Genomic DNA, 17035 nt, shown 5'->3' with positions numbered 1-17035 from the left:
CGTGTGGCACAATTTCGTTACCATATCTACTGTAGATTTTTCCCGGGGTCTTTGAAATGTGGGAGGTCTGAAATGGACATCCTGTATTTGATCTAAGCGAGACTTTTATCGAATGCAAAAAAAACAGTGTCATCACTACTCTTTCAACATCCTAAATTGACACTCTGAAAACAGTGATTTAGTTTGACTATAATTTTTAAACAACCATAAATGTTTGGAGGGATGAGTTATAAAACGCCTTCAGTCACAACTTCTCGTGTTTTATTAAGTACACGATGCATTTCGGACCCTGTAGCTCCATCATCAGGTGTAATTTGTCTTATTACATTGCACCTGATAACGGACCCACAGGGTCTGAAATGCATCGTGTATTTAATGAAACACGAGAAGTTGTGACTGAAGGCGTTTTTTTTTTTTCAATTCATACCGGCAGTGTATCGAACACCGTCACGTTTGAAGCTCCGAAATATGGATAAAAAATTTAAAAAAGTAAATCGTGCGTCTCAGTGGCTAGACTATGCTCAGGCGATTCACCTACCTTTCGTGGCTGCTGGACGTCACACCAGGTCGGCGAGGTGCTCCGCTGAGATGACCTGCTCCAGTGTGGGGAGGTGGGAGAAAAGACCAACACACAAGTAGTTTTCTTACAAATTCCTGTATTTAGATTCCACAGTTATATTTAGCACCTGAACAGGACCACAGTAGATGACAGAGCGACCCCTGACCCACCGATCAGCCCCATTCACATTTGTTCAACTCTCCTCCTCCCCTGCTACTGGCTCTTGAGTTCCGAACACCGATAACACGCAACATATGCAAAATATGTTATCTTTCTGCCCAGAGAGGGAAAATTCATTTCGCTTCCTCTTGGTGTCCGTCACACCATTGAGTAAACTCCTTACATGGTGGATCACGGTACACTATCGACACCTGTGAATTGTTTGATGGCGCCTAGGAGAGATTGCACTGTATCCTTCTCTTATCCACGATGTTCACCATTTGGCAATGGTCCCTCAACATAAGTCATAAAAGTTTCAAATTAACAATCTCTCGATGGTCATTTGGTACTGAACACGTCACTGATCGTTTTCGAAGGAGCTGGTTACGATGTAGACTTACATTTAACAATCCACAATCTCTACACAGTGTAGTTATGCAGGACATATCAGTACGGCACAGTGGTGGTCTATAGCCTCAGCGCATTCGAGAAGAAAAAATCGCTAACTTCAGTAAGAGAGCTCCATACTCCTTCGTCGCTTGGACCTGAACACATTTCGTGTGGACACCTGGTATGCATAAAAAACACGCACAATTTACTCTTGACTGCGCCGTCGTTTACTGCCTATTGACATCGCCAGATGGAGTCATCAACTGTTACAGCAGCAATGTGTTTCTGTGTCCTGTAGCAAAAAATATTCGTCCATGTATAGCCTCTCAGTAGCATGCAAAGGACAGAGATCTCTCCACCTTCGTCAGGTGCAGCTGAACAGTGACTGAGTGGCGCCCTACTTCTCAGGCAACTGAAGATCACCGTGACAAATCATAAGACTTGGAGTGGTGCTGGCAGGTTGTACAGTGTTGGAGTTTCGCCTGCAGAACCTCGGCAACACCGGCTTACCAGAATTACGCACTCACTCTTGACCGGTGGTCACGGACCGGGCTGTGGTTGGACAGGTGTCGCTCCGCCGCAGGTCAACATTCCACTGTAGCCCAAAACATGAACAAGAATTTCAACAGCAGAAAATAAAGCTTAACAGTAAATTGCTTCGTTAGTCAATCGTGCGTTTCACGGAGAAGGCAGGTGGACACTGACATATGAACATCCAACACTTTCTCATTGTACAGGCTCACGATGGTGAAAGCGGAAACGTGGTGCAGCTCAAATGATGCAAACGTCGACTTTTCCTTATACTCCTGGTAATATGAGTCAAAATGTGTGATATTAACTGGACAGATTGAGAAACCCTAGCAGATCGCATCAGCTATTTGTTGCAAAATGCTGAATTACTTACAGATGAACAATATGTCGGACAAGTTCAGTATGACACGTAACCATCTGGACGACATCTTGCCACAGCGTTCATGCGGGCGGAAACTACTTTCACTAGGTTGTATGCCTGCACACCGAGCGTTGAGCCTGCGTTATCTAAAACGACGTTCATCATGCTGCAACACGGTAAGACTTCTTACAACCAAATCCACGAACAATAACTGGGACGGGGGATAACACTAAACACGCAACTTCATACAACCGCTCTGAAACTGAGAGCAAGGGGCAGGAAAATTAACAACTGCGGGTGGGAGCACGAGTGGAATGGGGACGACAGATATGCAACAGTCCGACTATACAGCCAAAGCCGAAAATGGAATGGGAAGATCGCGAAGCGGAGCTCTTCCAGGATAAGGTTCTCATCAGAAACACATCGACTCGTTTCGAGTGGGTGCAGCGCTTAGTTTGCGTCTACAAGGAACGCGCGGGGTGGGTTTATGGTTGTCCTAACCGAAAAGGAGAAATAAACAGCATATTAAGACCACGGGGCAGTCTCACACCAAATCAAAGCCTGCGATCAATTCTGTGCGTGTGTCTCAAAGTATAAAACCGATTAGGTTCGAGGGAAAGGCGAAGTGCGCAACTATTTTTCACAACCCGAAATAAATGCCAGCGAGACTAGGCAAGAAGATCCCCTCTTCGCCATCTCTAGGAGATTCAGCTGGCACGGGAGAGGCGACGGTATAAAAGTTCAAAAACAGCTCGTCGTAGCAATTCTGCAAGAAACGGCTTAATTCCGTTGTATATAACGAACATCGCTCTTAAGCGTCTTACAGTTTACAGTAGAGGACTTGCTATCATTACGTTAGCAGTAGGAAATTGTTAGTAAATCTTAGTCCCAATAATTTGGCTAGACAACAAGTAACAAGGTATATAATGAGCAGTCCTAAAATATCTTCTGATTTGTTTCTGAAAGTACAAAAGGACAAGATATTTCCTTTGCGACATACGTGAAACTAATTTAGACAGCCATTATCTCTTCCGTTAGTTTTTGTTCTCAAAAGAGTCTCTACTGAAAGGCACACATCCGTGAATTCCTCCCACCCCTCATGCAAGAGCAACCCATACCATCGGTGAAGAGCGTCCACTCCGTTAGTGAATTAGAGTTTTGATATGCTTCAATACAACATACTCGGGGTTTCCTTATAAACGTTATTTCACAGAAATGCTCATCTTTTGCTCATCCCGATTTGGAATCCGTACAGCACGTCAGCGGCCCTTCTACACAAACTAACACTGTCTCGCCTTTACAAAGGCAAGCCGGACGCTGCGGGCGAAATCTTACATCCGATGTCTAGATCGAACCAGAGTTGATAGCCTACGGTCTTTCCAACAAATTACAAGGCAACACTGGAACGCATCCAGAGAAAACTGCTTGATCCCTTGAACCTGCAATGCAACGAAACGATGTCGGTAAACCGTATGGCAATTGACACGTATGTAGCCCTACAACAGATCCCGGTAATATCAAGCTTGCGTGGATGAGAATAAAACAACAGCAAAGAAGAGCCCTTTGCCAATTATGACCACAGTTTCTCTAACAAACAACCTTGCTAAGATAACTCCAATAAAATGTTGTGCAGAATACAAAACGACAGTAGTCTTATGCTAGTAAAAATTTAGCACTAATATACACAGCGGTCAGAAACATCATGTACAAAGTTGTTACTCCACCTTATACAGGCGTTAAAAGGTGAAAAAATGTCAAATGAGACTCTCCATGTAAAAATATGTCATACATATACAACACTCTATAAATAAAGACCTTCAAGCGTATCTTTTAATCATTCCCTTTTGTGTCTCTTCCTCAAGTTTCGTACAGAAGTGTTATTTTTGTTTTTTGCAATATTTTTAGTCTCTAAACAAGAGAGGTTTCTTCTCGAATAGGTAACTGGAGTTTTGGAAGCTAGGTGGTATTTCTTTTTATTCACTAGTAGCTATTAGTTTCTTTTCTCGCAAAAAGAAAACAAAGTCACGAATCCTATCCCGGTGAAACTCTGTTGTGGCCCGTGGAGACACGAAGGGGCGTGTCCGCTGTGCGGCGGAGGCCTGCAACGGCGGCGGCGGCGGCGGCGGCGGCGGCGGCGGCGGCGGCGAGGTCTGGGCCGTGTACTACGTGAGCAGCTTGAAGAACATGATGGCCAGCGAGATGTTGATGAACAGCACCAGCATCACCAGCTGCTGGCGCGAGAACCATTCCTGCCGACAAACACACACAACTATCTGTCAAACGGAAATCGATGACTGTCTCAGTTAATCTAGGGCATCTTCCATAAGCTTAATAAACACAATAGATACACATAACAGAGACTTTAGACATCAATAATATATTCTCCTTCAACTATTTACACCAGTCTGTGGTAACTTTCAAATTCCGAAACTGTAAAAATCACTTGGTTTTGAGGCGAAGAACTCGTCGAGCCATGTTAGCAGCGCATTTTCATCCGGAAAGGAAATTCCTTGAAGGTTGTACGATAGAGAGGGGAAAATGTGAAAATCTGAGGGAGCAATATCAGGTGTACAAGTGGATAGGGAAGGACTTTCCAACCTAACTCCTGTACGCTGCTTTTTGTCAGTCTAGCAGAAAGTGGGCAGGAGTTATCGTGCGGTAGCATCACTTCACGCAGTCTTCTTGGTCGTCGTTTTCGGATTCCGTCTGCAGGACGAATCATTGGTTGACTAAATGTCAGCAGTGATGGTTACATCCTGGAGAAGCAATTAGCAGTACACCACACCGCCTCTGTTCCACCAAATGCATTAGATAATCTTTAGTGGATGTGCGCAGGTCTTTGACCCATTTCTTGCTTTTGCTTGTATTAGTATAAAGACACCATTGCTCATCATCAGTGACGATACAGGATAGGAATGGCCGGTACTGGTCACGAGCCAATTGGCCATTAAAACTGCTACACCACGAAGATGGCGTGCTACAGACGCGAAATTTAACCGACAGGAAGAATATGCTGTGATATGCAAATGATTAGCTTTTCAGAGCATTCACACAAGGTTGGCGCCGGTGGCGACACCTACAACGTGCTGACATGAGGAAAGTTTCCAACCGATTACTCATACACAAACAGCAGTTGACCGGGGTTGCCTGGTGAAACGTTGTTGTGATGCCTCGGGTAAGTAGGAGAAATGCGTACCTTCACGTTTCCGACTTTGATATAGGTCGAATTGTAGCCTATCGCGATTGCGGTTTATCGTATCGCGCCATTGCTGCTCGCGTTCGTCGAGATCCAATGACTGTTAGCAGAATATGGAATCGGTATGTTCAGGAAGGTAATACGAAACGCCGTGCTCGATCCCAATGGCCTCGTATCACTATCAGTCGAGATGACAAGCATCTTACCCGCATGGCCGTAACAGATCGTGCAGCCACGTCTCGATCCCTGAGTCAACAGATGGGGACGTTTGCAAGAGAACAACCATCTGCACGAACAGTTCGACGACGTTTGCAGCAGCATGGACTATCAGCTAGGAGACCATGGCTGCGGTTACCCTTGACGCTGCATCACAGACAGGAGCGCCTGCGATGGTATACTCAACGACGAACCTGGGTGCACGAATGGCAAAACGTCATTTTTTCAGATGAATCCAGATTCTGTTTACAGCATCATGATAGTCGCGTCCGTGTTTGGCGACATCGTGGTGAACGCACATTGGAAGCGTGCATTCGTCATCGCCATACTGGCGTATCACACGGTGTGATGGTATGGGGTGCCATTGGTTACACGTCTCGGTCACCTCTTGTTCCCATTGACGGCATTGTGAACAATGTGGCTCTACCCTTCATTGGATCCCTGCGAAACCCTACATTTCAGCAGGATAATGCACGACTGCATGTTGCAGGTCCTGTACGGACCTTTCTGGATACAGAAAATGTTCGACTGCTGCCCTGGCCAGCACATTCTCCAGATCTCTCACCAATTGAAAACGTCTGGTCAATGGTGGCCGAGCAACTGGCTCGTCACAATACGCCCGTGTCTACTCTTGATGAACTGTGGTATCGTGGTGAAGCTGCATGGACAGCTCTACCTGTACACGCCATCCAAGCTGTGTTTGACTCGTGTCCAGGCGTATCAAGGCCATTATTACGGCCAGAGGTGGTTGTTCTGGGTACTGATTTCTCAGGATCTATGCAGCCAAACTGCGTGAAAATGTAATCACATGTCAGTTCTAGTATAATATATTGTCCAACGAATACCCGTTTATCATCTGCATTTCTTCTTGGTGTAGCAATTTTAATGGCCAGTAATGTACATATGGCCACCCGCCGATTTTTGGGATTTTTACTTAGACCATACGGTATGCACACACCCGATTTTTGAACCTTTCCCGTTGCATGCAAAGTGGAATGACCATAGTTTATCACATATGCTAGCTCTCGAGTACAGTGACTTGAATCATCGTTGATTAATGCGTTTAAACGATTTTCATCAAACCCCAAAGGTTTTCCTAAACGTGGCGAGACACTAATGTCAAGACGATCCTCCTTAAAACAAGAAAACCATTTTCTTACCTTTCTCTGTCGAATGGCATTACCGCATATACGGCGGAAATGTTTCTGGCTGCCTCTGGTGCTGTCACCTCTCTATGGAACTCAAACAGAACAACACGACGGAACACGTTGCTTGCACGTGTCCATTACGTATGAGGACTCAGCCCCGGCTGACTCGATTTCTCCACTTGGCACTGCATTTACTAGCGTTTACACCTCCACTTGACAAAATGACAATTTGTAAATTTAAATAACAACAGTAAAGCACAAAAAAAAGACAAGCGGCAAATAAACCCATAGCAAACGGAATACCACGATGCAAAACAAAAATGCTACAAACGTAACTTAATTCCTGCTCATATTATTTTAATTATTTATTTTTCACGATCAGTCCTGATCCCTGACAGTGCAGAAGTGTTATAGTATAAAACTACTTGAAAACTGCAATACCTAGAACGAGTGGTCTCAATCACTCCAGAATCGGAAGATGTGAAGAACAGCGGAACCTTTGTGCATGATTAAAATTGTAAGGAGATATGGCATGCATGCACTTAGGGCCCACTTTTTTTTTTTTACCAGAGAGGTCGCGCGTAATGCTGCAGTCAGCCGGAGCTTAGTCCTCAAACGAAATGGACACGTACAAGCAAAGAATGTGACAGGATGACTCAAGTGGTGCCATTAAAAAATCGCGTTATGTTATTAGCTGGAGTAGGTGCGTGAAGTTGTCGCGCCCAGTCCACACTGCAACTGTGAAGAATCAACTTATGCCGACTCAACTATAGTGGACAGAGCACGGTCGTGCACAGAGGTCAGTGGGTACTGGACTTTACAATGTGACGATAGTGTGGAATGACCGCCCTCTTGTCCACAGCATGGCCATAAACGACACAGCAGCTCCATCCACAGCGTTGGCTTGACTTTGAAGCACTGCAAAGAGTGTGGACCTCTGTGATTCGACAGTTCCATTCCATCTGCTGAGGGCTGGACTGGTGGCACGCATGGCATTACATCATCTTCCACTGATGAGAAAGTCCAGCGCCTCCGACAGTAAAGGGCACATGAACGCCACTACTGGCGTGCTGAGTGGCATAATGTGGTGTTTTCGAACGAGTCTCACTTCAGTTTGTCCCACAACGATGGCCTCTACTTGTTAGATGCTAGTGTGATTAGCTCAATTGGACAGATTGCATTGGGAGTGACATAGTGGACAAGTGTAAAGTGTAATAGTTTGGAGCATAATTGTCTGTAACATGTGATCTTGCTTCCTATATATTGAGAGCTATCTGAACAGTAACCATCAGGGTGACTACACAGGATGTCTCAAACTTTTTGGGTCAAATTGCAGCAGGTGATACTGGGTCCACAAATGATTATATGCAGATAGGGACCAATGGTCGGAGATGCATATTTACTGTGCTATCATAGTGTACACCACATAACAACCAAGCTCATAATAATTGTTCAAAGAGAAGACCCCCATTCTTAACGCATGTATTGCAATGGACATGCAGTTATCTCACACTCTCGCAAAGATCCTGGGTGTCTGTTGTACATTGGAAGAGGAAGTGGGTGATAAACAGCGTACACCCCTGACCACCAAACAGTCATACTGTACACAGTACACATCTTAGCTCATAGCACGGTCGTCCTGCGACAACTGCATGCATCTCATGGCGCATTAACTTATGCCACCCAAACACACCCAAACACCCACCCACCCACCCACCCACCCACACACACACACACACACACACACACACACACACACACACCATCCCTGGTGCCAGTTGTCCATTGCATCAGACACCTTGTGACATGTCCATGGTGAGGTGTGTTACTGTGCACAGTGTATGATGTGTAGCCGAAGATGGAATGTTATTCGTCACGAGAGTTGGCTGACATGCATTTAATGTATGGTGTGGTAGGATGGAGAGCCCTAAAGCGGCTCGAACGTACAGAGAATGCTTCACCAACAGGCGTCATCCTAAGTGGAAGAAGTTTATCTCTGTGGATACGAACTTACAAGAGATGGGGTTGTTCACACCACAGAGAGCCAGCCAACATTCCCGCCAAAGACAACTCTGATCAACACCAGATTTTGAGGATATGGTATTGGCTTCATGTGGCCGACCACCTAGTGAAAATCACCTGCCAACTTGCCCATGAAATCCACACTTCAAAGGATACAGTGTGGAGAGTACCAGTGGAAAAGGTATTACACCCCAATAAAAAAAAAGTGTGGAAGCACTGGGACCAATGGATTTTGAGCCCTGCGTTCCTTCTGTCAATGGATTATCCACCTCAGTGCTGTACTGCCGAACTTCGTACAGTTTGTATTGTTCACAGATGAGGCCTCAGTCATCCGTAATGGTGTTTTCAACAGGCACAACAGACATGTCTGGAGTGAGGACAATACCCACGCCACTCACGTTGGTCGCCACCAGCAACAATTCTCAGTCAACAAATAGATGGGCACTGTCCAAGGTCACCTAATAGGACCTTATTTGCAGCCTCCTCATTTGGCTGGCCGACGTTACCTGATGTTTCCCACAAAATGTGCAGCCACAGTTCTTGAACACCGTACCCCTTGTTGTCCGCAAAAGGATGTGGTTTGTTTCAACATGACAGTGCACCAGCTCACTTCAATGTTAATGTCCACGAGTAACTGAACAACACATATCCTTGTCACTGGATAGAAAGGGTAGGTCCTGTCCCATGGGCATTGCGACTGCAGAGCTCGCACCTCTGGACATTTGGACATTTATCTCTGAGGTTAGGTCAAGACGTTGGTGTATGAAACCGCTGTAAGAATGGATGAAGACCTGCTTGCTAGGGTCCAAACTGCCTGTCGCTTGGTGCAATAGACACCAGGGATCTTTGAGAGAGTGCAGCAGAACTGTATGTGCAGTTGCCATGCACGCAATGAGACAGGCAGTCGCCACTTTGAACAATTTCTATGTGTAAATTGTTGTTATGTGATGTACACTGTGCATGTCCGTAACATAATAAACATGAATTTCCGACCATTGGTTCCCTATCTCAACATAATCGGTTGTGGACCCACTATCACCTGTAGATCCTGAGGCACTGTCACTCCTGCAGGCAGCTCCACATGACATATTTCAGCAAGCAAATGCCCTGGCTACATGTTGTGAGGAGTGTCCAAGCCTTCTTTGATAAGGATGGCTACTGCTGTATCCGTGAGCTACAACTTCACTTGACATGTCACCCATTGAAAATGTTTGGGATATGGTTAGTCGGCATCTTGTTTGTTCTGGTCCTCCTGCAATCACTGTAGACGCTTTGTGGCCTCGGATACAAACCATGTGGCACTGTGTTCTGCTGCAGCACACCCAGGCCGCGTTTGATTCCAGGCCACGAAATCTAGAGGCTCTGACTGCAGCAGGTGGTTTCTTCCAACCATGCTGAACCATCATAGTTAAAGTGCGTGCAGTTCTAACCATCTATGTATTGTCATGTCTGAAATATGTGCAATAAATTTCGCTGTTATCACATTTCTTCTTTGCGTCAATAATTTCGGGGTCAGTTGTGTATGAAATCAGACACTGACAAACTGGAGCACGCGATCTATTTTGAAGAATACTTTTTATTCACAAATAACCTGATCCATTAGTTTTGTTGGTTTTATGACAGTTAACTAGTTTGGACTCTAATAAGTTATCATCAGTAATAAAAATCTAACAAAGATAAAAATGATAAGTTATGACATATAAATTATAATGAAGTGCAAGGTAAATGCATTTTGTTGCAAACTGGACGCGTCAAGTCGTCATTAAGTATTCATGGAAGTCACTTAAAGTTGACTGCCATGCCTGCTTCTGGGTCATACTTAAAACCCAGAACATCTATGGTCGTAGAGAGTACAGGAGCATGCTTTCCTAACACGTGTGAGAATGTCTCCACGAAGTGTGATGCACATCACTGGTGATTCATGGTATAACTCTTTCCATTTCCATCAGTGCATTACTGAATGAGTTATCGATGATGAAAACTGTAGTTGAAAGAAAGAAACACAGCGGCATACCTAGATATGGGAATATAGGACACATCGGCCATGACGTAAGATGCAGAGGTTATGCTGAAACGAAGAACAAGATAGTTGCCAAGCGACACAAAACGAGAACTGCATTGAACCAGCCTTAGGGTTGACGAGCGAGCAATAAATATATACCGCCTGTGTATTAATATATGTTCCTGCTAGGCTGTGGTGGCTAATTGTGTTGGAGAGTTAACGATAGTGATCAGATGAATGACTTAGACTCGAAACGTGGTCTCAAGACCAGAAAGTTTACTGTTCCAAAATGAAGGATTTGATGGAAGAAGAAGAAAATATATCTAGCTACTGATACACACTAGTCCCTCTTGATCACCAGTAGTCGTACATTACCTTTATGGAAGTTGAACCGACTTTGAACGCAGTGCTCGATGTTATGTCATTACAACATAGGTGAACTGAAGAGGTCCACTACGTAATTACAATTCCTTATTGAACTCCTTGTTTGTAGAGAAGTTTTAGTACATAAGAAGAATTTACAAAATTCAGCGGAAGTGAAAGTGGGGTCTCAGAATTGTTAGGAATGAGTATTTATACAGGGATTTAGTATAATTATCCTCAGCGACTACACAAGCCATCGTCGCGTCTCTCCTATGTAACTGCATTTTGAAGATAATTATAGTGAGTGCACTGATGTACAATGTGATAAGCTGTGTAATACCACATCCTCAAGAATCCAGTTAATCTTATTGTGTTCTCTGACTTAGTAGATTTATGGGGCTATATTGACACATGGAGAGATGGGGCAAATAAGTGGGAAAAGAATAATTTGAAGTAGGGTAAGAAGAACACTGTGGTCAGGAATGTGTACACTTTGACTTGTGGAGAGATGAAATGGAGCAGTACCGTCAGGAAATTACCTTGTTGTCTGGAAATGTGATCCAAATCATCAGAGTTGGGAGAAAGAAATTTGACATACAGAGCAACGAGTTACAGCAATGGAATAGTGAACGCATAGCCAAACTTAGGGAGAGATGAGGTTGAGCAGTGAGATTGGGGAACCACATCTTGACTAGGACAGATACATTGTTGGCCGGTGAGATGAAGGGAGCTACTTTGACATAGGAGGCGATGTGGTTGAGGTAGACATGGTTGGGAAGTGACATTCAGAGAGAATATCTTGATGTTGAGAGAGATGTGGCTGGGAAGTGACCATAAGGAGACCGCTCTGACATGAGGAGAGATATGCTTGGCATGTGAGACGAAAGGAGAACTCCGTAACATGAGGAGGGAATACTTTGATGTTGAGGTAGACATGGTTGGGAAGTGACATTCAGAGAGAATATCTTGATGTTGAGAGAGATGTGGCTGGGAAGTGACCATAAGGAGACCGCTCTGACATGAGGAGAGATATGCTTGGCATGTGAGACGAAAGGACAACTCCGTAACATGAGGTGAGACATGGTTGGAAAATGAAATGAGGAGACAGTATGTTGAGGTTAAGAGAGACGAGGTTGGGAAATGAAAGAGAAGCACATACCTTGACATGGAGAGAAACAAGGATGAGCAGATGAAAAGAGCATACCTCCATGTGGGGAGAACCTTGCTTGGGAAATAAGATGAGGAGGGCGTGTCTTGGCACTGAGAGAGACATAGTTGGGAACTGAAATAAAGAGGGCATACCTTTACATGGGAAGACATGTGGTTGGGAAATGACATGAGGAGAGTGTACCTTGAGACTGAGAGAGACATAGTTGAAGAGTGAAATGAGGAGAGCACGATTTAATGATGAGAGAGATGAGGTTGGGAAGAGAGGTGAGCAGCACATACCTTGATGCAAGGAAAGATGAGGTTGAGCTGCGAAGTGATGATGTACCTTGAGATGGGGAGTGATTACGTAAGGTGGAGCAGAGAAGTGGGGAGGGCGTACCTTGACGCGGGGAGAGACAAGGTAGAGCTGAAATGTGAGGAAGGGTACCCTGACATGGGGAGCGACGAGGTAGAGCTGAGATGTGAGGAGGGCATACCTTGATGTGGGGAGAGACGAGGTAGAACTGAGATGTGAGGAGGGGTACCCTGACATGGGGAGAGACGAGGTAGAGCTGAGATGTGACTAGGGGTACTCTGACATTGGAAGAGACGAGGCAGAGCTGAGATGTGAGGAGGGGTACCCTGACATGGGGAGAGACGAGGCAGAGCTGAGATGTGAGGAGGGGTACCCTGACATGGGGAGAAACGAGGTAGAGCAGATATGTGAGGAGGGGTACCCTGACATGGGGAGAGACGAGGTAGAGCTGAGATGTGAGGAGGGGTACCCTGGCATGAGGAGAGACGAGGTAGAGCTGAGATGTGAGGAGGGGTACCCTGGCATGGGGAGAGACGAGGTAGAGCTGAGATGTGAGGAGGGGTACCCTGGCATGGGGAGAGAAGAGGTAGAGCTGAGAGGTGAGGAGGGGTACCCTGACATGGGGAGAGACGAGGTAGAGCTGAGATGTGAGGAGGGGTACCCTGACATGGGGAGAGACGAGGTAGAGCTGAGATGTGAGGAGGGGTACCCTGACATGGGGAGAGACGAGGTAGAGCTGGGATGTGAGGAGGGGTACCCTGGCATGAGGAGAGACGAGGTAGAGCTGAGATGTGAGGAGGGGTACCCTGACATGGGGAGAAACGAGGTAGAACTGAGATGTGAGGAGGGGTACCCTGACATGGGGAGAGATGAGGTAGAGCTGAGATGTGACGAGGGGTACCCTGACATGGGGAGAGACGAGGCAGAGCTGAGATGTGAGGAGGGGTACCCTGACATGGGGAGAAACGAGGTAGAACTGAGATGTGAGGAGGGGTACCCTGACATGGGGAGAGACGAGGTAGAGCTGAGATGTGAGGAGGGTTACCCTGGCATGGGGAGAGACGAGGTAGAGCTGAGATGTGACGAGGGGTACCCTGACATGGGGAGAGACGAGGCAGAGCTGAGATGTGAGGAGGGCGTACCCTGACATGGGGAGAGACGAGGCAGAGCTGAGATGTGAGGAGGGGTACCCTGACATGGGGAGAGACGAGGTAGAGCTGAGACGTGAGGAGGGGTACCCTGACATGGGGAGAGACGAGGTAGAGCTGATATGTGGCGAAGGGTACCCTGACATGGGAAGGGACGAAGGAGAGCTGAGATGTGAGGAGGGGTACCCTGACATGGGGAGAGACGAGGTAGAGCAGATATGTGAGGAGGGGTACCCTGACATGGGGAGAGACGAGGTAGAGCTGAGATGTGAGGAGGGGTACCCTGGCATGAGGAGAGACGAGGTAGAGCTGAGATGTGAGGAGGGGTACCCTGGCATGGGGAGAGACGAGGTAGAGCTGAGATGTGAGGAGGGGTACCCTGGCATGGGGAGAGAAGAGGTAGAGCTGAGAGGTGAGGATGGGTACCCTGACATGGGGAGAGACGAGGTAGAGCTGAGATGTGAGGAGGGGTACCCTGACATGGGGAGAGACGAGGTAGAGCTGAGATGTGAGGAGGGGTACCCTGACATGGGGAGAGACGAGGTAGAGCTGGGATGTGAGGAGGGGTACGCTGACATGGGGAGAGACGAGGTAGAGCAGAGATGTGAGAAGGGGTACCCTGGCATGGGGAGAGACGAGGTAGAGCTGAGATGTGTGGAGGGGTACCCTGGCATGGTGAGAGACGAGGTAGAGCTGAGATGTGAGGAGGGGTACCCTGTCATGGGGAGAGACGAGGTAGAGCAGAGATGTGAGGAGGGGTACCCTGACATGGGGAGAGACGAGGTAGAGCTGAGATGTGAGGAGGGGTACCCTGACATGGGGAGAGATGAGGTAGAGCTGAGATGTGAGGAGGGTACCCTGACTTCGGGAGAGACGAGGTAGAGCTGAGATGTGAGGAGGGGTACCTTGATGTGCGGAGAGATGAGGTAGAGAAGAGAGGTGGGGAGGGCAAACCTTGACAGGAGGAAAGACGAGGTTCAGCTGAGATGTGAGGAAGGCGTACCTTGACGTGGGGAGAGACGAGGTAGAGCAGCGGATTGGCGCGCAGGCGCTCCTGCTCCTCCTGCATGCGGCGCATCTCCTCTCGGCGGGCGGAGCTGAGCACGGACACCTCCTCGCGGGACATGGGCTCGGTGGCGCGCGGGAGCCCCTGCACGTCGGGCAGGCTCTTCTTCCGCTGGATGGGCTGCGGCACCGGCAGGGTCTGCGGGCACAAAACACCACACGTCATGGGAGTCCACTTCACTAGTGCAACAAGCTCTCTCTCTCTCAATGGTGCCTGTTGGTCCTCTGCTGGATAACGGCGTCACTGCGAGGCTCCTTCTTGGTTAGAGAAGAATAGCTGAATAAGCAAATATATAGCTTAATACCTTTTCTCGTCACCGTGACAAATTGAAAGTCCGATGAGGATCCACAGCAATTTTTCCTTACCCGCCATATGACGATCTAATTTTTATATCTTACTATTTCTGGATGACAATGCACAATCGTTGGTCCCATAAAAGGCTACCTTTACTATTCGTCAGATAGGCAGCGGATGGCTGAGACAGCCTACATCCGTGCACCTAGTGTGTTGTGTACACTTGTGTTTGGCAGAGGATTCATAGTACCATTTTCAGAGTGTTTCTGTACTGTTCTACTCCCGAATGGCACATGGAAAAAATGAACACATCGATCTCTCATGCAAGCCCAGATTTATTTGACCATGATGCTCATTGCTCTCTATGGAAAAGAAAATTGAGGCTCTGTTAGATGACGATGGCTTTAGGAAAGGTAAAGTCACCAGAGAGGCAGCTCTGGCTTTGCGGTTGATAATGGAAGCAACACTGAAGAAAAATCAAGACACGTTAATAGGATTTGGCGACCTGAAAAAAGCGTTCGACAATGTAATATTCGAAATTCTGAGAAAATAGTGGTAAGCTATAGGGAAAGAAGATTAATATAAAATACGAACAAGAATCAAGAGGGAACAATAAGAATGGGAGACCAAGCACGAAGTGCTCGGATTAAAAAAGGGGGTGAAGCAGGGATGTGATATATCGCCCCTACTGTTCAATCTATACATCGAAGACGCAATGACAGAAATAAAACAAAGATTCTTGTGTGGGACTAAAATTCAGGGTGAGATGATATCAATGATATGATTCGCTGATGACCATTGCTATTCTTAGTGAAAATGAAGAATTACAGGATTTATTGAATGGAATGAACAGTCTGATGAGTGCAGAACAAGGATTGAGAGTAAATCTAAGAAAGACAAATGAGAATACCGAGAAATTTAACATCAGAAATAGTGATCGGAAGTAGATGAAGTTAAGGAAGTCTGCCACCAAGGCAGCAAAATAACCCATGACGGATGGAACAACGAGGACATAAAAAGCAGACCAGCACTGGCCAAGAAAAGGCTACAAGACAGAGACTGGAATACATCCAGCAAATAAGTGAGGATGTAGTTTGCTACTCTGAGCAGCCACTCTTCCACGGATATTCTGAATGTTTAGTTTAACAAGGCAGGGAACTCCAATTTCCTCGAAGACTGCTTTGCTGGATATCACCATATATGACAGGTTACAACTAATAATCAGCTGGTACGAACGTAGCTTAATGGTGTTTTCGACATATTTTGATACAGCCTTATTTAAATATTTATTGCACTGGCTACGGAAAAAAAGGCGAAACTGGTATCTTCACAGGAATACTTCATGCAAATATCTGATGTAGTAAACTCTACAACTCTTATGGTAAATGCTGCACATTGCCACTTTAGGCTTCAACTTTGGTGAATTAATTGTTTACTTTTATCGTGGTTCTTAAGTCTTCGTTTCTGGCCATGTATTTCCGTGTTATATTCATTATACACACATTTAAAAAAAGATTTGCATCACGCCGGTTCCCAGAACTCCTGAAGATAGACGTTGAGTGTGGATATTGTATCACACACACAGAGTCTTTGACTGTTCAGAGGTGCCACTAAACCCTCCCAAAGATGTAAACAACCATGCATGAGCAGCGTCTATTAGACGGAGGGGGCCCGACAGCCGATCAGTTCCAGTCATTCCACCAGGAAGAAGGTACACGACTCGTGTTGTCTGTAGTTCAACCATGCCTAGACGGTCAATATCGCGGTTCGATCGCGTCCGCGTTGTTACTTTGTGCAAGGAAGGGCTCTCAACAAGGGAAGTGTCCAGGCGTGTAGGAGTGAACCAAAGCGATGGACATGGAGGAGATACAGAGAGAGAAGAACTGTCGATGACATGCCTCGATCAGGCCGCCCAAGGGCTATTACTGCAGTGGATGACCGCTAAGGATTATGGCTCGGAGGAACCGTGACAGCAACGCTACCGTGTTGAATTATGCTTTTCGAGCAACCACAGGACGTCGTGTTACGACTCAAACTGTGCGCAATAGGCTGCACGATGCGCAACTTCACTCCCGACGTCTATGGCGAGGTCCATCTTTGCAACCACGACACCAT

The 17035-nt window shown here is 46.4% G+C and overlaps 1 protein-coding gene across 1 annotated transcript in view; it reads right to left on the bottom strand.

Annotated features, from left to right (window-relative positions):
- Positions 1 to 636: 636 nt before the first annotated feature.
- Positions 637 to 17035, bottom strand: part of LOC126263155 (junctophilin-1) — a 948615-nt gene continuing 932216 nt past the window's right edge. The window contains exons 10-11 of the mRNA XM_049960189.1: positions 14564 to 14764; positions 637 to 4249 (exon numbers count right to left, since the gene is read on the bottom strand). Of these exons, the coding sequence (XP_049816146.1) occupies positions 4163 to 4249; positions 14564 to 14764 (288 nt within the window). The 3' untranslated portion in view covers positions 637 to 4162. The remainder of the gene's footprint in view (positions 4250 to 14563; positions 14765 to 17035) is intronic.

The sequence above is a fragment of the Schistocerca nitens genome, chromosome 6, assembly GCF_023898315.1.
Source record: "Schistocerca nitens isolate TAMUIC-IGC-003100 chromosome 6, iqSchNite1.1, whole genome shotgun sequence".
NCBI classification, from domain to species: domain Eukaryota; kingdom Metazoa; phylum Arthropoda; class Insecta; order Orthoptera; family Acrididae; genus Schistocerca; species Schistocerca nitens.
This window is presented reverse-complemented; position numbering and strand designations above follow the sequence as displayed.